General features: G+C 34.7%; 1 protein-coding gene across 1 annotated transcript in view; it reads left to right on the forward strand.

The window, feature by feature from the left end:
• Nucleotides 1–21,057: 21,057 nt before the first annotated feature.
• LOC120068969 (mitotic spindle checkpoint protein MAD1) overlaps nt 21,058–25,248 on the forward strand; it is a 52,522-nt gene continuing 48,331 nt past the window's right edge. Inside the window, exon 1 of the mRNA XM_039020610.1 lies at nt 21,058–21,381. Within this exon, the coding sequence (XP_038876538.1) occupies nt 21,184–21,381 (198 nt within the window). The 5' untranslated portion in view covers nt 21,058–21,183. The remainder of the gene's footprint in view (nt 21,382–25,248) is intronic.

Below are 25,248 nucleotides of genomic sequence, written 5' to 3' on the forward strand. Positions count from 1 at the left end.
GTTCGTACAAACTGTTTACAAACTATAGGACATGAGACTTTAGGGCATCATCCCCAATAATTTCAACCATGGTGGGAAATTGGAATTATACCCTGGATATGTTAGTGTGTCTTGGGTACGTCTAACAGGTGGTTACCCCTCGTGTATGTCTAGCATGCATTGTTAACTCGCTCTGACTTGGGTTGTTAGCATACTTAAGTATGTCAACATGTGGACATTAGACGGGTTGTATTGGGTACTGGTATTGTTTCCTCATAAATTTACTTTGGTCTGATTTGGATATGGGGTACTGATTTTCTCTAGATTTGGTTACAGAATTTATTGTGATCATCCCATCGCACTACTTGATATGTTTTATCGGTTGATGCTCGTGTGTTGACATTTTATAGAATATTTCGATATTCTGGTTTGATTTCCTTTCAATTGTTTGGAAAAATATTTTCGAAACCAAACCTATGTTCTTATAAAATGTCACTCATTGGACTTCCTAGCTCATGCTTTTCAAATGTTTTGTTCCCTCCCCCCTCCCCCTCCCACCTTCGACAGTGAAAGAGAGAAGTTTTAGGGTGTCGTTTGATGTTAAAGTTTGCCACATTACAACCATGCTTCAGGATTTAAGTCTGCAATTATGCATTTTGTAACTTAGGAACTAAAGTTTCTAAGTTAGATTTGGAGTTATATAAACATTATACTAGTTGTAATAAAATGAGTTAATCTAACGAACAACTATTATATTTACTTGGTATAAAAGTTAGCAAGAAAACTAGGTCGAAGTGAACAGTAGGTATCACAAAAGAGTGGTATATGTCGTCTTCATGTCTTCTTTCCAGTGGAAGAGGTAAGCTCAAGAGGGGGTGTGACAGATAAATTATTAGTCGAATTTACCTAAGTAATAAATCCTAGGTTTAAAACACTTAGGGGGTGTTTGGCACATCAACATGGGTTGAGTTGATTGGTAAAAATTACCATCTCAATGTTTGTCCCACCAACATTAAATATTGGTGGAGTAATTTTTTACCAACTCCCTTTAACTCACCCCAACTCTCCCTTCAACTCACCTCAATTCTCTACCCTCCCTCCAATGTTTTCAATGGCTCCACCCATCAGCTACCGTCGGTGACTACTGCTACCACACTCCAACGACCACCTTCGTCAGCCAACTCCAATGACCAACTCCAAAGTCTGGCAACCACCTACGATGACAAACTCTAGTGACCAACTCTGGCGACCACCTTCGCATAAGCAACTCTGATGACATACTCCAATGACCACCTTCGCTCAGCCAACTCTGATGACCAACTTTGGGCTTCGACAACCAACTCCGACGACCAACTCCAAGCTCCGACAACTCCAAAAAAATCCATCTTCGATGATCAACTTCAATGAGCACCACTTATGTCAGCCAATACCAACATTCAAATTAAACGACCAACTCCTACAAAAGCCAACTCTAACTAGACCCTTAATGACAACCCTATTTAGACTTGGTGTTTCAATCTAATTCATTTCGAACTTTTGAAGGTTTATTGTATTATGCTTGATTTTAATTTTATTTGCATTTAGCGTCATTCTAATCTAACAATTGTTTGTTATCTTATTTGTAGAGCCTAAACTAATATCACAATTACTCCAATAATTAGTTTGAGGTTCATTAGTTTAAAATTTGGAGTCTAACTTTTATAGGCCAAATTTTGTTTAATTGTTGGAAAACAATTTGTGATGTATCGAGTGTTATTCAAAGTTATGCATTTTTTACATGTATATAGACATTTTTGTGGATATTATTATTCCATTTGTTAGTAACAAAATATACTTAACCACTAAAACTAACCATAAAAATCTTTGCAAAAAACTGAGTTTACATGAACACACACACAAAAAAAATCATTTCGTTGTATTAGTGTAAAATGTAAAGAATCAAACGTTTGCATAAAAAAAGAACAAAATCATTAACCAGAAAAAAATGAAATTCATATATCATAAATGGATAAAAAACAAGATAAGATTTGTTTTTCTTTTTTAAGTTAATATTTATGGTTGAGTTAAATTAATCAAGGGTTAAAAAAGGTTTAGAGATGAAGGAACCACAATGAAGGGATCCTTATGCGGAAGTAGATCTCCCAAATCCCAATTCTTTACAAAATCATAATTGTACATAGAAGAAGAAAAGATTATGGATTTAAAGGAAAAACATACAATATACTTGTAAAAAAAAATTAAAATAAACTTCACCTTTGAAGACAATCTTCACAAATCCCTTCTCTGTAAAATTCACAATCAGCAACCAAAATTGGCCAATTGGACACCACCAGTTGCAGACCTCGGTATTCTCTGGCAGAAATCTAGGAGGTGTAGGTTCTGGCTATTTTAGATTTAAAGGGAAAAAGGAAGATTGGGAGGAAGAGAGTTTTTTTTTTTCCTTTCTTGCAGAGAAGTCACATAACTCAATCGTTCTTTTTGTAGGATCAAGAAGAAGAAGAAGTTGAAGTTCTATTAACCACCCACATTAAACGTGGATCGTTTAATAAACAAATTTAATTTAAATTAATGTAATATAATTATATATATAATAATTAATTTTATTATACATATAACTATATGTTATATCACATATAACATATAACCTATAGTATCTATATTGTATCAAATATAATATAGCCTATAGTTTCATTTCTTCTCCCACTAATGGTTTTTAATATAAATAACATTTATATTAAATTTAACTATATGAATCCAAATCATATAATTAATATTTGAGTCACATTCAAATATTTATTTCCTCTTAAATAAACTTTATATTATAATGTATCAAATACATTATAACAATTATATCATATATAATTAATGTGACTTAATTATATCATATATAATTAATTCCCTCAATTAATTTGAACAATTCAAATTAATCCAAAAACTTATTCTCATTTAGTTCTATTGAGCTACCAAGAAAACCTCATGAACCTATAGCTTGAAGCTTCAACTGTACATAATAATTAATTAAACTCTTTAATTAAATTATTCACCATCAGTTAACTGTCGGACACTCCACTAAAGACCGACAGCTGCACTCTTTGCACTACAGATATATTTCTATGTCCATTTGATATAACCAATCAACAGTATGATGACCATTCAAAAATTAGTATAGTTGGGCCAAAATTACTGTTTTGCCCCTATAGTTGCATTTAACTCCTTAAGTATCACTGATTCCTCTAGTGAACAATAAACCATAGTCCAACTATGATCAAACCCCTGTCAGACCAGGACAGGGCGTGCCACCACATTATTCAAGCATCCAAATTAGCCCTTAAGGGAGCAATTTATCTACTTGCCCCAACATTGGGGAAGGAGCGAATTCCTTCTTGTGTAGCTGTGTTCCCAGCTCCCCAATTAGACGAATCTCCAAAATGGTAGGCTTGTTGAGTCGACGATCTGGCTACTCTCACCCATACAAATCAAATGACCACCCTCATAGGCAGGAGTTCACAACTCACTCAGGATTCAGGTCATGTTACCTGTGGTCATCCTAATGAAATGTAGGTCTCTATTATGAATGGTGTTATATAATGAGATTAAACATTTCATGGTCCGGTCTTATATAAACTCTTTTGTATAGAATATCCCCACTCACATGTCTCCACATGAATGATCAGGATCAAATCATTTATAGCACTTTACAACAATTGTAACATCTACAAAACGGACCATACTCGTAGTGTCATCAGGATAAGGTATCCGACCTTATCCATCTACTACAGACCATTTAGGTTATCATTTAAACATGATCCACATGTATGTCTTTACATACATGTTTATAAAGGAAATCTAAATTGAGATCCAGTGAGCAAAAATCCCATTGAGAAAGAACACAAACAATTACAGTCTAAATGGAAATGATAATGCATAAACAGAAAATTATAGCATGCTACTTATAAATGAAGATACAAGGGATAGAGTATGCAAACCTTTGAAGAACTCTTCTTCGAGTATTCCTCGATCGTTCAGTAAATCATTAAATCAGCACAAACTCGATCTCAACGAACGGCTGAATGAACCTTGATCCCAATCGAGTCCAACTCGATCCTCGAACAGAATTAGAACACCACTACAACGGTTACCTTGGTATTCTCCGTATGAGAATCCAGGAGTTGTGGGCTCTGTATGATTTTGGATTGAAGAAAGCAGGAGGTTGACGATCGAGTAGACGATCGAATAAGTGGGAAATGAATGCTATCTATCGTATGGACGAAATACTCGATCATTTAGAAAGCCGAAGCCTATCGTATAGACATTACTACTCGATCGTTTAGCAACGATTAAGCGAGTAACTATCCTATAATAAACTCGTAGCTTAATCGTGTATGCTCTCTATGCGATCATTTAGTAAAACACTTTTACTTGATCACCTTTTCTGAAATTATTCCAAATGAGTCATTAACCAAATTTTGGAAAACTATTTTCCTTTTATATCACAGTTACCATAAAACTTCCAATAACCTCCCACTCAATTCGGTTATTAGAGAAAAAGAATAATTAATGATCATATAATTAATATGTTATAAATAAATATAATAACCAACTTATCATATTATATTTATAGCCTATAGTTTTAATATTTCATCATATGAAACATATAAATCATAGTTCTTTTTCTATTTTATGGTATTTAATATAAATCATATTTACATTAATTCCTCCAATTAATGTATCTAATACTTCATATCAATTATGTCACATATAATTGAATTTCTTCTTGTTAATTTTAACACTTTAAATTAACCCAAAATTTGATTCTCAACTTGAACCCATCGAGTTACCAAGTCAACCTCATGGACTTGTAGCTTGAAGCTCCAATGGTATGTGAATAACTGATTAAACTCTTTAATCACGGGATCCACCATCCGTTAATTGTTGGTCACTTCACTAAAGACCGACAACTGCACTCTTCGCACTACAGATATATTTCTGTGTCTATATGACCAATCAACAGTGCGACAACCCTACACAAATCACTCATACGTACAACTAGGCCAATTCACCGTTTTGCCCGTATAGTTACATCTAACTCCTTAAGTACCACTGATTCCTCTAATGAACAATAAGTCATAGATCTATTATGACTGAGTCCTCTCGAGCCAGGAGAGAGTGTGGCCACTATGTTCCAGACTTGAAATCAGCCCTTAAGGGAGCAATTTATCTCCTTAACCCTACTCTAGGGAAGGAGTGAATTCTGTCTTGTGTAGTTGAGTTCACAGCTCCCCAATCAGACGAATCCCCAAAATGGTAGGCTTGTTAAGTTGGCAATCTGGCCACTCTCACCCATACAAATCAAAGGACCGCCTGAAGTGTTCAGATTGACAAGAGGGAGTTTAATTATATATGATATAATTAAACGGGTTAATTATATATGATATAGTTGACATGATGTATGAAATACATTAATTGGAGGAAAAGGATATAAATATGATTTATATGTAGTGGAGGAGAAAAGAACTATGGTTTATATGTTGCATATGATATGATATTAAACTATAGGTTATAAATATAACATGATTATATTTATTCTAATTAAACAATTATAAGACAATTTTTGGCGGTTTTTTCTCCGTAACCGAATGAGATAATGGGAGGTTGCAATCAGTTTTCGTAACTGAAGGATAAAATGAAAATGGTTTTCATGTGAAAAAGAGATAAAATAATCGCTCCACGATTTAGTACACTGCCTATTGCCTAGCAAACGAGAGAATACACGATAGCTCAAAGTTTATTAAACGATCATGTACATGCCCACTTTTCCTAAACGATCACGTAGTCTTTTCTAAACGATCGCGCGCGCAAGCGATTTTATTAAACGATCGTCTAAATGATCAGGCCCTTTTTACTACACGATCGTCTACCTTTTACTAAACGATCTAGCATCCGTTTGTACGATAGACTTCAGATATCTCCCACTTGCTTGGTCATGGTAAACGATCGATGTTCCCTCCTCCCCTCTACCAAATTCAACAAAGCCCACACCACCTGGATTCTCACTCCGAGAATACCGAGATTTTTAAGTGGTTGTGTGCTCCTTGTTGTCTGTTCGTGAGAAGTCCGTTCGGTGGTAGATGACAATGATATTTGGTGGACGATAGACTTGACGATCTCAATGACAGCAAGATTTGCTGGATTGACGACAGCGAGATTTAAATAGAAGAATAGTTATTCAACTGGTATGTCTCTCGTCCCTTTGTTGTTTAAGTTTCTAAGCATGCCATAATTTGTTGTTAGATGCATAACTTGTATATTTGTTTGTGAATGCGGTATTTCTGTCACAATGAATTTGGAACGATCTTGCTTCCGCTCATAGGTACTCTTTCATAAGAGTTCCTTCAATCGGTATTAGAGTCAAGCTAATATATTCCAAATTCATTTATGCAAAGAATATCATTTAATTATTAGTGGGTAAAGCATGTCTACACTCTGTTTAATTGTTAAATAGTTTTGTGGATGTGGATTAATGGAGTTTTTTAGGATGATGCCTCTAGTTATTTAATTCTTTTACATTCAAAATTAATTGTAAAGGCCCTTGTGTTTCTGGGCATATTAACTTGTTATCTAGTCTGTAAATTCAAAATGTTTGAGTCTCTGGTAAGTCGCTCGTGATGAGGCTTTAAGGCAAGGAGTTGTTGTACTTCAAGGATGAAGACGACCAAGTGTTGGTCGGGTCGTGTAAACGATGGAGTAAGTGATCGTTGAGTATCGGATACTCGGGAGCATGTTGGCGCATGCGTACTAGACGATCATGTAGCTTAGCAAGTTTCATCGCTTAGTTCCTGACTACATAATCGCGGAGTAAAATGTTACTTAAGTGCTTGTTATGGGATCATCTAGATGATCGTGCTTCACAGTAATGTCGTCGTCTAAATGATCGTTTAAACTTGTGCGTTTAAAGTCTAGTGTGCTAAACGATCGAGTGCCTCATGCTTCATCGCATTATAAATGGTACTCGATCATAGCTACATAATCGTGGATACCCAACCAGTTTACTAAACGATCAGGGAGGCTTCGCCCGGGCGGTTCAAGAACCGGTTCGCCTGTGAACCGGTTTGCTCGATGGAAAAATGTAATAGATAGAATGTTATTTCTATTTTTTTTTAGGCAGTTCATCCCGGTCCATTAATCTTTGTGAATGTACATAGGATGTATGTTTGATTATATGTCATATGGTATACCATATAGTTGAAATCACACCTTACGTTATGCATTGGTCATGCATCATCTCTAATTGTAAGTGTTATGATTTAGAGAAGCATGATTTAAATTACATAAGAGCATTCTCTTATACACATCTAGATGTGTATAAGAGACAGGTTTTGAGGTGTTTCATCCCACTCCATTAATCTTTGTGAATGTACATAGGATGTATGTTTGATTATATGTCATATGGTATACCATATAGTTGAAATCACACCTTACGTTATGCATTGGTCATGCATCATCTCTAATTGTAAGTGTTATGATTTAGAGAAGCATGATTTAAATTACATAAGAGCATGCTCATGCATCATATAATATAAGAGTTATATTTATGCATGCATTAAGCATAGACATGCATCATCTTATATTATAAGTGTTATAGTATAAGGGTGTATGGAAGCATGTTTGCTTTGTTCATTACCAAGTATATAAAAGTTATATATAGTAATGAATGGACATTGAATGAAGCATGACACATAGGTTAGATTTATAAGTGTTATAAATACCTAGTTATGCATGGCAATGTGGATGGGTTTTAGTTGTTTCTTTTATAAGAGTTATGAGAAAATTAGAACTAAAATCTATAAGAAAGACATGTATGCAAACTTAAGCTTGAATCATGGTTTTAAAAGTGTTTTAAAACTTGGTGGAGATAGACCTAAGATCATGGTTCCAATGAGACTAGTAACCTAAAGTTTAATCTTTTAATCAGTTTAATTGGATTAAATTGACTAACAAAATATTAAAAGTCTAGCAAATCTATCTATAAAGGACCTTTTGTCTAAGGCGGATTCTGTCTAGATTGAGGTATTTAAGCTAACGGAAACGAAACACCCCAATCTGGGAACCTACCTGGAAAGGTGAATTAGATAAATTTGATGCATGCATGCAAATTTGAGGACAGCCCGTTAAAGAGTTTAATGTGACTACTTGAACTTGTTTAATTTCAAAGATAAGAGTTGTTTTTTAGCAAATTAAACTAACTTAGATAAAATCACTAGCCAGATGGTCTAAGTTAATAAATTTGGGATTAGTGTCCTAATTCTCCCTGGGTCTTGTAGTTTGTAATCTATACACATTGTTATGAATAAAATAAGAATTATTTTATTTGACATTTACGCATATTCAATAAACAAAGCTCCATGGTTATTGTATGTAAACTTAAACATGTATATGAGATATACAAGTGGATCATGCCTTAGGTGATAACCTAAATAGGTCTGTAGTATAAGGATTAAGGAAGGATATTTGATCCTGGTGACACTATAGGTACGGCCAGCTTTGTAGAGGTTTGCAAGTGTTGTAAACTACTACAGATGGTAAATCCTTGATAAAATTGAAAAGAAAAAACAACAAACAAAACAATAAAATGGAAAAAAGAGTTTTTCCATTATTCATCTTTGAAGTTGTACACACATGAAGCATTTGCTTTGGCTTTGTCTTCTCCAAGCATGAGTTGCAACTCATGCAACTCTTTTATTTGCATATTGATATGCAATATAATGAAGAGATTGAAGTGAAAATCAAGGATGCAATCTATAGAGATTTTGAAAGAAAAAATGGTTTGGAGAAAGAGTTCTTCAGCTAGTTTTCTGCAGTGAGCATTTCTCTTTCTACCCTTGATTCAAGCTTGTTTTGAGTCCCACGACTCAATCTAGAGCACCAAGAGAATAGTAGGGAAGATCTTGAGGTGGTCTATAACAAGATTTGGAGAAGATAGCAGCTGGTGAAAGAGCTTTGAAGAAGTTCTACAAGAGGTATGTCTTGAAACTCACTTGTTTCTGCAAAAGCATGCTTTATATTTTGCCAAAATTAATGAATTTTAGTGCTTAGATGATCCTTGTGCTTCCGCTATTGTGGATACAATCCTACATCATCACCTTTACTAATGATTACTCTAGGTATGGGTATATTTATTTGATGCAATGTAAGTCTGAATACTTTGAAAAGTTCAGAGAGTTCAAGGCTGAAGTTGAAAATGCATTGGATAGACGGATTAAGACACTTCGATCGGATCGAGGTGGAGAGTTTTTGGATTCGGGGTTCTAGAATTATTTGATAGAATATGGAATCGTTTCCCAACTCTCAGCGTCGAGTACACCTCAGCAGAATGGATTAGCGAAGAAGAGAAACAGAACCTTGTTGGACATGGGTCGGTCGATGATGAGTTACGCTTTCTTATCGGACTCGTTTTAGGGTTTTACAATGGAGATTGCAATGTATATACTCAACTGTGTTTCTTCCAAGAGTGTTACGAGAACACCTCTGGAGTTGTGGAACAGGCATAAGGCTAGTTTGCATCATTTCTACACATAGGGTTGCCTAGCACATGCGCTTGAGGCTAATCCAAAGAAATTGGAACCATGGTCGAGGTTATGCCTTTTTGTAGGCTACCCCAAAGGTACATGAGGGGGTTACTTTTATGATCCTATGGAAAATAGATTGCTTGTATCTATGAACGCTACCTTCCTGGAGGAGGATCATATTAGGGAGCACAGTCCACATAGTAAGATTGTGTTACGTGAGCTTTCCAGCGAAACTACTGAAACTTCAACAAGAGTTGTTGAAGAGCCTGCTTCATCAGCAAGAGTTGCTGATGATAGTTCATCTAGTAGGTCGGTTCCACCTCAAGAGTTGAGGAAACCTCAACACAGTGGGAGGGTTGCGAACCCACCTATTTGTTGTCTAGGTTTCACGAAAATCCTGGGTATGGTTACCGATGGCGACGTTGAGGATCTGTTGTCTTATCAGAAGGCATTGAGGATGTTGACTGGGATGAATGATTCAAAGCTACGGATCTCGAGATGGAGTCGATGTATTTCAACTTAGTATGGGATCTTGTAGATCAGTGTGATGGGGTAAGACCTATAGGTTGCAAATGGATCTACAAGAGGAAACGGGGTGCCAATGGGAAGGTGCAAACCTTCAAGGCTAGACTTGTGGCAAAGGGTTATACCCAGGTGGAGGGAGTAGACTATGAGGAGACTTGCCGCTTATTATAATTATGAGATTTGGCAAATTGACGTCAATACTGCCTTTCTTAATGGTAATCTTGAGGAGACCATTTATATGGCGTAGCCCGAGGGATTCATAGCCCAAGGTCAAGAGCAAAAAGTTTGCAAACTGAATCGGTCCATTTATGGGCTGAAACAAGTGTCTCAATCTTGGAACATTCGGTTTGATACTCGGATCAAATTGTACGGCTTTGACTAAAATGTTGATGAGCCTTGTGTCTACAAGAAAATCATCAACAGTTCAGTAGTTTTCCTAGTGTTGTATGTAGACTATATCCTACTTTGAGAATGATGTAGGACTATTGACTATAGTTAAGAACTAGCTAGCGACCCAATTTCAAATGAAAGATTTGGAAGAGGCTCAGTTTGTTCTTGGTATACAGATATTTCGGGATCAAAAGAACAAGGTGCTAGCACTGTCTCAGGCATCGTACATTGACAAGATATTACTCAAGTACTCGATGCAAAACTCCAAAAGGGGCCTACTACCTTTCATACATGGACTTACTTTGTCTAATGAAATGTGACCTAAGACGCCTCAAGAGGTTGAGGAGATGAAACGGGTCCTATATGCATCTGTCGTTGACCGTTTGATATGTGATGCTCTGTACTAGACCAGACATTTGCTATGTTGTGGGAATAGTCAATAGGTATCAGTCTAACCTAGGACAGGGTCACTGAACCACAGTCAAGAACATCCTTAAGTATCTTCGGAGAACGAGGGACTACATGCTCGTGTATGGAACTAGGGATTTGATCCTTACTAGATACACGAATTCTGGCTTTCAGACGGATAAGGATTCTCAGAAATCCACTCCAGGTTTTAATTTTCATTCTTAACGGAGGAGCAGTAGTGTGGCGAAGCACTAAGCGAGAGTGCATCGCCAACTCCACGATGGAGGCCGAATACGTAGCGACTTGTGAAGCTGTTAAGGAGGTCGTTTGGCTCAGGAAGTTCTTGACAGATCTGGAAGTTGTTCTAGACATGTCTAGGCCCATCACCCTCTATTGTGACAATAGTGGTGTTGTAATGAACTCTAGGGAGCCAAAGAGTCACAAGCATGGCAAACATATAAAGTGAAAGTATCATCTCATCTGCGAGATAGTGCATCGAGGGGACGTGCTATTCACGAAGATCGCTTCAGAGCACAACGTTGCTGACCCGTTTATGAAGGCTCTCACAGCTACAGTTTTTTAGGGTCACCTTCAGAGCATAGGTCTACAGGATCGCTCGCGGCTATACTAGGGCAAGTGGAAGATTTTTGTACTGGGCCTTAGTGCCCTATTTTATTGTTTTTTACTAGTTTTTTGTACACCCCCCCTCGCTTTAGGACAAGTGGAAGATTGTTATGGATAATGCCCTAAACTCTCGTTGGGTTCTGTAGTTTGTAAACAATGTATTGAACAAACGCTTCTGATGTAATAATATATGATATTTTTTTTCACTGTTGTCTATGAAACATTGGATGTTTTAATTGCTTTACCACAAACCAATAAACTAAGATCCCTGGTTGTAGTTGTAACTTAAGCATGTATGAGGAGACATAATGGTGGATCATGCCTTAAGTGATAAACAAAATGGTTTGTAGTATATGGATATAGGAGGGAAACCTTACCCTGGTAACACTACGGATGCGGCCCGCTTTGTAGAATAGTTACAAGTGTTTTGACTTGCTATAGATGGTCTGATCTTGATCATTCATGTGGAGACACGTGAGCGGGGGCGTCCTATACAAAAGAGTTTGTATAAGACCAGATCATGAAGTGTTATAGTCTCATTATATAACGTCGTTCATGACAGAGACTTCACTTCACTAGGATGACCATAGGTAACATGACCTCAATCTTGAATGAGTTGGAAACTTGATTCGTTATTTTATGATGTAGAAATGTGGATGAAATGCGATGGTGAAATTGCGTTGAGCACTCAAGTTTCTTCAGTGGAATCCAAATGTAAACTCCATTGAGTTTCCTGGTAAGTCCAGGGTCAAACTCAGGGACTTGTGAAAATAGGTTGTGTTGGTAATTTTTAGAAAACTTTGCGGTAACCAAATAAATCAATAATTGTTGAGGTTGTTGTTTGCGATGATGAAAAATAAATAAATGTGGCGGAGTTTGAAAAGAGTTGATTAAATGGGAAATGCGATGAGTATGCGGTGAACGGGTTGAGAAAAATTTTGGCTAACACCTCCTAGGATGCATTCATGCTATGCGATCATGCAACATGTATACAACAGTAAACCACCTCTCGGTGCGAATGCCACGGCTTCTAAGGCTAGAACGCATGCGATATATGCGATAAGTCTATAGGACCTACACATAAGCCTTTATTCTTATTTATGCGATGACAACATGACACACACACAAATAAGATGACCACAAAATATCATTCCCATCTCTAGGATGCATGCGATGCAGGTTGACAAACAGAGCTTATCTCTAAGCCTTTATCTCTTGTTTATGTAGTTTTAATCTTGCTCTCTCGAGTCCAGATTCTAACCTAGATCTCTCAGGTCATTAGGTTCTTTCCTTAGACTCTCTCTCGAGTAGCTCTAAAGGGGTATTTGGCACAGCATGAAACAAGACAATCGCAAGCAATGAACTTCCTAGATCATGTTAGCTTAGTTCTTCTCAACCCATTCGACTAGTTTAGCTACTCATACGTGCTAAGAGAGTGAATAGATGTAGAATAAGAACTTTTATTGTATAAATATAAAGATGAAGTACAAAATAACAATGCAAGTATAGAATAAAAGGCCTGGTATCAGTCTTTTGCTCCCTAGGCTTTTACACTGTTTTTCTACTCGTGTTCAAAAGATAATCTCGCTCTCGCGAAAGTCAGCCTGCTCTCTGCTTCTACGCCTTAAGGTTCTTTCTCGAGTTGCCTTGAGCGATCTTCGACGTCTTTTCTCTTCTCTTGCTTCGCCTTAAAATAAAAAGGAAAACTATGGACAAAGACGAGCTGAGCTCTCAAATTCATGAAATGGTGAACTGGTTAACCTCTTTTCTAAAGGATGCCTCTGGTATTTATAGAACTTCCAGGGTGAAAGGCGGCTTCTCTCTCATGATTGCATAGATGAGACGACTTTAATTCCTGACTGATGCGCTGAATATTTGTCACCGAAAAGCTGAATGTACTTGTTCGTTAGTGGCTGTCAACTTAATTCGGATTCGACTGTTATCAGCTTTCTGTCCCATCATGATTAATTATACCTTTCACCAAGATGCGTCCACCATGTTACGCCAACCAAGTTGCGACACTCCTTCTTAGGCAAATGTTTATGAATACAATCACCGCAAAGCCTTGCGGTAATGCTACGCTTGACCAATGATTTCCTATGATCACAATTTCTGCCTTGCGTCAACGCATTTCTTGCACAAAAAATACAAAAATCAACTGTTCCTATGCAATGAACGTATGCGGCCGCAATATAATAAACTTAATGCTTTTTTGACACAATCTAACACATTTTATCAACGCAAGCCAGTATTGTTTAAGAACTTAGCACTATGATAACGTTCATTTCTGCCCGTTATCAAAACTCTTGCCTTTGAGGGCGGTCCTTTGATTTGCATGGGTGTGAGTGGCCAGATTGCCGACTCAAACCTACCACTTTGGGGATTCGTCTGATTTGAGAGCTGGGAACTCAACTACACAAGATAAAATTTACTCATTCCCTGAAGTAAGGGTAAGTAGATAGATTACTTCCTTAATGGCTGATTCAGGGCTTGAACGATGTGGCGCCACACACCTTCTCATAGCCCGAGAGGTGTCCACACATAGTACGACTATGTTGTATTGTCCATTAGAGGGATCAGTGGTACTTAAGGAGTTAGATATAACTATAGGGGCAAAACGGTAAATTGGCCTAACTGTACTTACGAGCATCTGTGAAAGGTTATCGTACTGTTGATTGGTTATATCCGATGGACAGAAAAATATATCTGTGGTGATAAGAGTTCGGTCTTTAGTGGAATGCCTGACAGTTAACAGATTGTGGATCTCGTGGCTAAAGAGTTTAGTCAGCTATTCACGTACCGTTGGAGCTTCAAGCCTTAGGTCCATAAAGTCCCCTTGGTAGCTCAATGGATTCAAGTTGAGAATCAATTTTTGGGTCAGTTTGAAGTGTTCAGATTGACAAGAGAGAGTTTTTTTATATATGATATAATTAAACGGGTCAATTATATATGATATTGTTGACATGATGTATGAAATACATTAATTGGAGGAAAAGGATATAAATATGATTTATATTTGGTGGAGGAGAAAAGGACTATGGTTTATATGTTGCATATGATGTGATATTAAACTATAGGTTATAAATATAATATGATTATATTTATTTCTAATTAAACAATTATAAGATAATTGTTGGCAGTTTTTTCTCCGTAACCGAATGAGATAATGGGAGGTTGCAATCAGTTTTCGTAACTGAAGGATTACATGAATGGTTTTTATTTTGCAAAGAGATAAAATAATTGCTCCACGATTTAATACATTGTCCATCGCCTAGCAAACGAGATCATACACAATAGCTCAAAGTTTACGAAACGATCGTGTACACGCGCGCTTTTCCTAAACAATCACATAGTCTTTTCTAAACGATCGCCCGCGCAAGCGATTTTACTAAACGGTCGTCTAAACGATCAGGCCCTTTTTACTACACGATCATCTACCTTTTACTAAACGATCAAGCATCCGTTTATATGATAGACTTCAGATATCACCCATTCGCATGTCTCCACATGAATGGTCAGGATCAGACCATTTGTAGCACTTTACAACACTTGTAACATCTACAAAGTGGGCCATATCCATAGCGTCAACAGGATAAGGTATCCCTCCTTTATCCATCTACTACAGACCATTTAGGTTATTACTTAAGGCATGATCCACTTGTATGTCTCCACATACATGCTTAAGTTACATGAAATAACCACGGATCTTAGTTTATTAGATTTGAGTAAATGCTTATAAAATAACATTTATTTTATTAATAACAATATATTTACAAACTACGAGACCACCGGGAGAATTAGGTCACCAATCCCAACAGTTTAAGCTATAAGATAACCTTGGATGTTAGTTTATTGGTTTGTGGTTAATGCAATTAATTGTGAAATAAAACATCAAATATTTTTATTACATAAATAAGAAGTTTGTATATTACAATTACAAACTATAGAACCCTACGAGATTTAGGACATCAACCCCAATAAGAAATAAGAGAAAATTTTCATTTTCTTGGAATATGACATGTTTTTTGGAATGTAAATAAAATTGTTATGCAATTGAGTGTTCGAGTGTATGGTGAAAATATGTTACATTTTAAAAGAAGGAAAAACAAAAAAGTTGTTTAATTTAAAGCTTCTTCAGTGTTCATGATTGAGGGCTAAGTAGTTCTAAAAAATTTTCATTTGTTTGGAATATGTTTGGTGTTTAGGAATAAAAAAAAATATATGCTATGCAATCGAGCGTTCAAAGATTGAATTCAAAATTTGTGTTTAGTATATGTTTACTATGTAAGAATTTGTTATGTTTTAAGAATGGGAAAAGAGAATAAAACATTTTTTAGTATTAAAATTGTAGATAAATATGTGTATGGTTGAAAATTTTATAAAATAGGGAAAAAATTCACGACAATCAATTTTGTTTAGAAAAACTACACCAGATACCTTAACTCAACTCTACACCCCAAATGCAGACTTTCTAACATAACTCAACTCAAGTCAACATTCCAAATGCAGACATTCCAACTCAACTTAACCCAACTCTATGCCACAAACATAGACAATCTAACTTTACATATAATCTAACTTCCCAGATAATTATTACGAACTCAACTCAACTCAACTTTGTGCACCAAACGCCTCTTTATTGAGAGGAAAATGATATATATGATATGTCAATTTCTTTTCACGTTCTCCATAAAAGTTTACACTTTGAGATCTATGCTCGGTCTCGTGGGATCATCTTTACTTGTATCCGCCTTCAGAAGGTGTTTGCATTATGTGCATTAACTCAATCTAGTAAACTAAGATCCAAAGTTATTTTATGTAACTTAAACATGTATATGGATGACATACAAATGAATCATGTTTAACTAATAACCTAAATGGTATGTTGTATATGGATAAGGTTGGGTATCTTATCCTGGTGACATTACGGATACGACCCACTTTGTAATTGTTATAATAATTGTAAAGTGTTATAAATAATGTGATCCTAATCGTTCATGTGGAAACATGTGAGTGAGGGTTCCTATACAAAGAGTTTATATAAGACCGGACCACAAAATGATTAGTTTCTCTTTATAACTTCGTTACTTGAAGAGATTACTATTTCAATAAGATGACCATAGGTGGCTTGTTCTTAATCCTAAATGAATTGTGAACTCCTGTCTATGAAAGTGATCCTTTGATTTGTATGAGTGAGAGTGACCAGATTGCCGAATTAATAAGCATACCATTTTGGGGATTTGTTCGAGTAGAAAGCTGAGAACACAACTACACAAGATAGAATTCACTCCTTCCTGTCTTTAGAGAAAGTATATGAATTGTTCCCTTAAAGGTTGACTTTGAATCTTGAACAATGAGGCGATTTATCCTCTCACTGGCCAGAGAGGGGTCTAGTTCATAGTTGGATTATAACTAACTGTTCATTAGAGGGATAAATGGTACTTAAGAAATTAGATGTAACTACACAGGTAAAAAGGTAATTTGACCCAACTGTAGTTATGAGCAACTCGTGAAGGGTCGACTTACTATTGATTGGTTATATCCGTGGACACATAAGTATATCTACAGTGCGAATAGTGTAGCTGTCGGCTTCCAGTGGAGTGATGAGCAGTTAATGAATGTTGATTAATTTAATTAAAGAGTTTAATTAATTAATCTCATATCATTGAAACTTCTAATTTGTAGGTCCATAAGGTTCCCTTGCTAGCTTATTAAGGATTAACCAATGAATAAATATTTTTAGAATAATTTGAATTGTTCAAATTATTTAAGGGAATTAAAGGTATTAATTATATTAATGTGATTAATATAAAGTATAATTATATTGATATATTATAGTATATAGTTAATTATAAATATGATTTAAATTAAAACTATATAATATGTGAGCGGTAAATATTTGAATAAGATTCAAATACTATTTATATGAATGAGATTCATATAAATACTATAGGTTAAAAATTAATGTGAATATGGTTCATATTAAAACTATAGGTTATAAGAGAGATTTGTATTTTAATGTGATTAAAATGCATGTGATATGATTGATTAATTAATTGTTAATTAAATAATCATTTAGTTATATTATATTTATTCAATATTGAAGGTTTTGGAAAACCTGTGCAAAAACATGATATGCAATCATGTCTCTCAAATAATTTTACAGAACATACATAAATTAGAGATAGTGATGAAAACAAAGCATGATAAATATTCAATACCCTACAACATGCTTTTACAAAACACGAGAACACCAAGGAGAACTTATCCTTGAAGACACAAAATCTTCGTCTCATCTCCTATGTACTGCACAAACTCAACGAACAATATCTACAAGCACAATAACACCAAATGAACACCACCAACGACGATTCCTTAATATTCTCTATAGGATGAGAAATCAAGCAAGAGGTATGGGCTTTGCTCTTAGTTTTGGCAGGAAGAGATGTGTCGAGAAGATGAGTTTCTTAGAGATAAAAAATTGAGAAGTTCAATATCAAGAATGATCTCCAACTTCTATTTAAAAAAATATATATCGTGAAAACCACTTTCTTGATATCAATGAAAGAATGGGTTGGAAGGAGTTACAATGACTCCCCTTAATTTTAATTAATTAAAATAACATTTAATTTAATTTAAATTAACATATATATAAATATTACTAACTACTTTAATATATGTATATATAATAAATTTTATGTTATATCCAATATAACACATAACCTATAGTTTATATTATCACATATAATATAAGTTATAGTTTATTATTCTTTCATTTTATATATATTATTTAATATCAATCAAATTCATAATTAAATTTAATTTATAGTTTCTATTTGAATAATATTCATATAATTAATATTTGAATCATATTCAAATATTTATTTCTTCTGAAATAAAACTTTATATTATAATGTATCAAATACATTATATTAATTACATCACATATAATTAATTTTCTCAATTAATTTAAAAAATTCAAATTAATCTAAAATTAATTTGATTCTTAATAATCTCAGTTGAGCTACCAAGGGGACCTGGACTTACAGTTTAAAGCTCCAATGGTACTTGATTAATTAGTTAAACTTTTTAATTAAATCAACCAACTTCCATTAACTATCGGTCATTCCACTAAACTGACGGCACTATTTACACTACAGATATATTTTTGTGTCTATTGGATATAACCAATCAATAGTTTGCTGAGCCTTCACAAATTGCTCGTAAGTACAGTTTGACCAAAATTATCGTTTTGCCTCTATAGTTACATCTAACTTTTAAGTATCACTTATCCATCTAATGAACAATAAGTCATAGTCTAACTATGACTAAACTCCTTTGAAGTCAGAAGAGGGTGTGACGCCACATTATTCAAGTCCTTTAATCACCCCTTAAGGGAGCAATTTCTCTACTTACTCTAACCATAGAGAATGAGTAAATTACTTCTTGTGTAGATACGTTCCCAGCTCCCAAATCAGACAAATCCACAAAATGATAGGCATATTGAATCGAAGAATTGACCATTCTCACCTATGCAAAACAAAGAATTACCTTCATAGGCAGAAGTTCACAACTCCACTCAGGATTTAGGTCAAGTTACCTATGGTCATCTTGATGAAATGTAAGTCTTTTATATCGACGGTGTTATATAGAGATACTATTTATTTTGTGGTCCGATCTTATAGAAACTCTTTGTATAGAACACCCCGCTCCTATGTCTCCACATGAATGATCAGGATAAGATCATTTGTAGCATTCTACAACAATTGTAACAACTACAAAGCGAGTCGTATTCATAGTATTATCAGGATAAGGTACCTAGCCTTATCCATCTACTACAGACTGTTTAAGTTATCGATTGAACATGATCCACCTGTATGTATGTTCAAGTTACAAAAGACAACCTTGGATCTTAGTTTATTGGTTTTATGGGTTAATGCTATTAAATATCAAATAGAATGCCCTAGGTTTAATTAGATAAATAAATTGTTTGTACATTATAATTACAAATTACAGTACCTACTGAGATTTAAGACATCAACTCTAACAAATATAATATTATTAAATCCTCATTATAGGAGAATTATTCACTCATGTGGGTGGGAGTTATGGTAACTAATTGAAAATAGAGAAGTCCCCAGTACCCTCTCCATTTTTATTTCTTATTTCTTCACGAGTAGCTAAATGAAAATGGGTTGAGGTGCATATATCATCATTCCGGTGGATATACTTTTAGTGAACATTCAGTTTGATTAATGAATGCATATTTCTATAAGCTTGGTTCCATTTGGTCTTTTGAATAAAGTAGCAACAATTAACTAAGGGATTGTGAACAGTAATCAAAGTAGGTAGTATCGTTAGAGATAAAGACAACCCTTTATTCAAGTAACTTCTATGCATGCATCCGGGAAACATGATAAATGTGGTTTCCTCACTGAAAGATTGCGTATAATGCTGTGGTTAAGAATACAAATGGAAACTCTTATATATGTTAAAAGGAATGATGGTAATCATCTCAACCTTATTTTTCATGCAAAAGGCACCTTTCTCAATCGCACATTCTCAGAGTTTTCAAACTATGCATTTATGTTGTTACGTAAACCATATTTTTATTAAAGTTTTTAGTTCAAAAGTCTCAACTGCATGAATTTGAATTTATAAAACCAAAGATAAACATAACTGATAAGATTATTTGACTTGAAAATCCCTAAGTTTAACCTTGGTCTTACCAAGTAATTTAGTTCTTTAGAAGTTTATACTTATGCTTTTGAAGAGAAATTCTACTTAATTCATTCACATCTATAAGGACATTAAACATCATATTATTAAACAACAATAACCCTCTTTCAGTTTTACCTTTCACAACTAGCATTCTTTTTGAAAATTCGTTAAAATAGTTTTTTTAGTCATTCTTAGTTGAGATCGACATCGAGATTTGAATAAAAAAATAATTTTTTCATCTTATATCCAACTATCAATTCTTTCATGTTTTCTCGATACAATTTTGCTCCGGATTTGAGATTCACATAATATTTTCCAAATATCATGCAACCTTTTCAAATCTTATATTAACTCTTACATCTTTAAAAAATTTTCTTATAATCTTTCCAAATCTTATATAAATTATTGTGTAATCTTGCAAATATAGTGCCCAACTTATGTTTCCATGAATTTTCAAATTAATCTACCGATTATCTAAATCGATTTAACAATTATCTTTTCAATATTCTCTAAATTCTATAATATTTGTTGGTATGGTTTTTAAATTTTGGAAAGATCAGAAAGATTAAGCAAGATTTGAAAAAATTATGTAAATCTCGATTCTCGAGATTCCACTAAGTCCAAAAGAATAGATAGTTTGGATATAAGTTAAAAAAGTTAACTCTTTATATAGACCTTGATGATTTATTTCGATCGAGAAGCACACAAAAAATTATTTTAACGAGTCTTTAAAAACGTGCTATTCATGAAAAGTGAAATAAGAGTTATTTTTTACCCTTAAAAAAAAAAAAAAAAAAACTCTCGATTCACCAACTTTTCTCATCGCCTTTACATTTGATTAATTCGTCACAGTGAAGCTCTTTGGTACGGCCATCAAACGACCGTTGTTTTCAAATTGTTCAGTAGCCCACACAACTGCACTTCCCGAACAAACCCTAACCCATCAATTGGAATTTGAAAAGTCAGCAGCATGATTGTCAGGACTCCTCCACCGAAGAAGCAACGTTCCGATGTTGCATCTCTGCCCGATTCCTTACCAGCCGGTGCCTCAGATCTGCCGCTCGTTATCTATGAAGATCCTCTTCCCTTGGTGCCAGCAATGACACAACCAGGGTGCTCGCAAGAGTCCTCTGAGCACATGCTCTGCACTTACCAATGTCGCCAAATGGTTTGCAAAATTACTTGCCTTTCCTCTTCTCAAATCTATGTATTGTTATTGATAGATACATCATTTCGTAGTCCTGTTATTGTGTGAAGTTCGTTAGTTGTTCCAATTGTTTGATGTTTCTGAACTCTTTTGGGCGGTGTACATGCGTAGATGTTAACCTGTCTAAACCCAATTAATTGAATAAACCCGAGTATCATGGTCTGGTTCTAGCAGGTAGTCTGATAGCCAAGTGCTTCTAGATCGTGTTGAGGAATAAGGTCACATGAAAACTCCTAAAATAGGAGGTCTTCATCTTAAAGACAGGTGAACTCCAACTAGATGTCCATTTTGACATTTCCACCCATTGGGTATGTTAGCTAAGATACATTTTAAATCAGCCCTGAAATTTGAGCAGATCATGAGATATTTGGGGTAAATTTAGAGGGAGGAAAACAGCTGCCTCTTTCCCGATAGTTGTTGAGGTTTTTATTTGGAATCTGATACTTTGTGGCATAACCATCTCTAACAAGTACAGTTTTGATTGGATTGGTTGGTCTAGTGCCTCTTCTTCTCTTGGTAGTAGTAGATCATATATCGTTATTATTTTGGTAGTAAAGCCTAGATTCTCTAGCTTATTGCAAATAAAGCGAACAGGGAAAGGCCTAGATTTGAAGATTTGGTATAAAGGAATTGAGGGGATGAGATAGTTAGATACTTTTGTAATTTTGGCAATTGTTGCATTTTGCAGCATCTAATTAGACTTGGTGTTTTTTGAGCGATTTTGTTTTCCTCACACAGCTAATTGGAACATCTATTTTCTGATATCTCTCAGGCTTTAGCCATGGAGGACATTTCTTTTTAGCTGTACTTGTACTTTGATCAATAGAATTGTTTGGTTTAGGTCATGTTAAAATTTGATTATGTGGTTTAGTTCTTGTTATTTTGTTGTTTCTTTGTAATTCGAGCATTAGTCTTTTTTCATTTCATCAATGAAAAGTGTTTGCTTCCGTTAAAAAAAAAAGATTATTTCCGGAAAGACATCAAAATGTTTGTAATATCAGTTAAGTCCCTTTAAAGCATCAACACAGAAAAGTGGACAATTTATCATCCCATCATGTAGGCAACTTGTAGTCATCAATTAATAAGTGCAGACTACCCAAGCTCGGTAAGTATGTTATTTGAGTTATTATTATTATTGTCTTTTAAAGGAAATACAACGTTTTATTGAATGAAAGAGACTAATACTCAAAATACAAAGATATTTTTTTAAAACGGAAACAAGACTTTTTATTGAAATAGTGAATGACCCTAATGCTCATAGTACATGAGATGGAACAAAATAAAAACTACAAACTTGCCAAAACAAAGCTAGAACCAAAATATAAAACATAGACTAAACTTCTGACGAAGCAGTAAAAACAATCGAGTTTAAACAAATCACTAGAGTTGAATAATCAGCAAAGTGTTTAGATAGAGAACACCATGATGAGGCTTTGACTTGAGGAATCTCATAACGATCAGAAAAAGGAAGTGGCTTGACTGAATACTCTCGAACCAAATTTCTGAAAGGAGCAAAGGAGAGCTTTCACTGCATTAGCCCATAAAGTTGTGCCTGAACTTATAATGAAGGGCCAACTAAAATTTGAATAACGATGGTCTTGAGATCATTGCTCCAAACCCAATGAAGCTTCAATGAAGAAAAAGCTTCCTCCAACATTCTATCGAATAAAAGCATCCAAAGAAAATATGAAGAGAAGAGAATTTTCATTATCCATCAAACGAAGGGGACAAACTGAGAGCAATAATGAATGACTTGGAAGCTTTTTTGAAGAATTTTTGGGCAATTAAGCCAATTTTCATCTCCCAGCCTAAGCTAATTTAACTTGCTCTTCTGAATATAATTCCTTTCTTCAATTAAGAACTGCAAAAGCTCTCCTTTAACAGCAGCTCAAATAACAATTTCATGTGGAGAAATGTTATTAGCTTCTGCTTTTTTTTTTTTTTTTTTTGAAAAGGAAACAACCTTTATTAATCAATATAATTAGTACAAGAGATGAGTACTTTGATAATAAAGGAAAATACAAGGAAATCAATCAGGAAACCAAAGGATCAGTAGGTGCACAAGGACATTTCAACTAGGTTGACACCCCCATAGCACCCTCATCATATACAACAAATTGAGAATTCCAACAAAGGCCAAAATAAGAGTAGTCTAATGAAGCAATACAATCTGAATGTTGCAATCCGAACAAAAATATAGACAACTAGGCTATAGAAATCTAAATTACATCAAGAAGCTAAGACAAATAAGAGTACTAAAGAAAGCGAAGTGCTGTCTCTACTTCTGATGCTTCGATTAATCTTCCAGTTGACAAAAAAGTGATGCCAATTTAAAGTTATTAGCTTCTGCTTTATCATTAAGAAATCAAGCTCAGCAAGAAGATTTTATTTTTTTTTCTACCTCTTTTTCCTCAAACTCAAAAACCATGTCTTTCAAAGCTTCTTTAATTAACATGAGAATGGAAAAAATGACAAAAACCTGCCCACCTCAGCAACTGAAGATATGCTGCTGAAGATTCTATCTTTAAGTGGCATTCTTTGTGTTAAGAAGACAAAATGCAATCCTTCTACAATAATACATTACTAAGCAGGAAAAAAATTAGATATTCCAATTTAGAACATATATCTTGAATAAGAATTATGCAAAAGATTTGGAGATCCAACCTCAATCTTTTTTCAACATATTCAACATACTCCAATTGTTTTATTCTCCATGGAGTCGTTCATATGGTGCGGTTTATGTCCCTTCTAGAAATCTATGCCATTGTCGAAGTATGTTTGGACATTTGCATACTTGTTACCTATTTTACAATATTTTATTATTTATATTATATTTTAGATCATATGTCTTATGCTTGCCTTGACACATTAAAATATAGTTTTAGAACTCACAAAACGAACCCTTGCACAATTAGCTTTCCAATACTTTCATATTTGTCCCATGAACTTCTAATCTTGTTTATTTTCAGGTGAAGTCAGACTTCTTAGATGCATTAAAAGCAATGCAGAGAAGAAGTTCATGATTATGAATTGAAGTTGTGGGCTGGCCTCAATGAGAACCTCTCCAAAATGGTTGTAGAATAGTCACCATCCATCTAGCATATAAGTTTATTTTAATTGTGGTAGGATGAAGTGTATGTAGTTCTATATTCTTTTGAATGTAATCAGTCAATAGACTAATGTCAAAGATTACAGACTTCACAAAAAGGGCTATGAACTGAAAAAGAGTTGAAAATTACTGGGAAAAATATAAAAGGCACAAGAACATGAAAGAGAAACCTCAAATTTTTGCTGCCCTAAAAGAACTAGCCAACGTACTATTGCTTTGCTTTCAAAAAACTGATGTTATGCTTCAACTAAAATTTTGAAAATAATAGCTTTTAATTCACGACATTAACACATAACAAACGAAGCCCTGGTGAGTGAAAGACCTGGACTCCAATGAGAAGCAATGAAGAGTTGGCTTGGAATCATTAGAGAAGATAGTCAATGAGCAAAAGACTGCCTAAATTATGGAAAGTAAGGACATAACTCTGTTGTACTAATTAAGTTTTTCTTTTATTTGGTTTAAAAAATGCAATGTTTTTGTTATATGGGAACGAGTGAGATATGGAAATTGCCAGAAGAACATAGAATGATAAAAACAATAGGGTAAGCCTATGGAGCAAACATAAAATGTTATCCCTAGTGGGCACTTAGGAAGCACTGGCAAAATTATGTTAGAAACTTGGGTTTCAACCAAACTGCTCGAAAAACAAGGAGAAGGAATGCTCGTCAAGAAAAGGCCATAAAACTTTCCCTTCGGACCTATCTGGGTTGGACCTACGT

The sequence above is a fragment of the Benincasa hispida genome, unplaced genomic scaffold (assembly GCF_009727055.1).
Source record: "Benincasa hispida cultivar B227 unplaced genomic scaffold, ASM972705v1 Contig159, whole genome shotgun sequence".
NCBI classification, from domain to species: domain Eukaryota; kingdom Viridiplantae; phylum Streptophyta; class Magnoliopsida; order Cucurbitales; family Cucurbitaceae; genus Benincasa; species Benincasa hispida.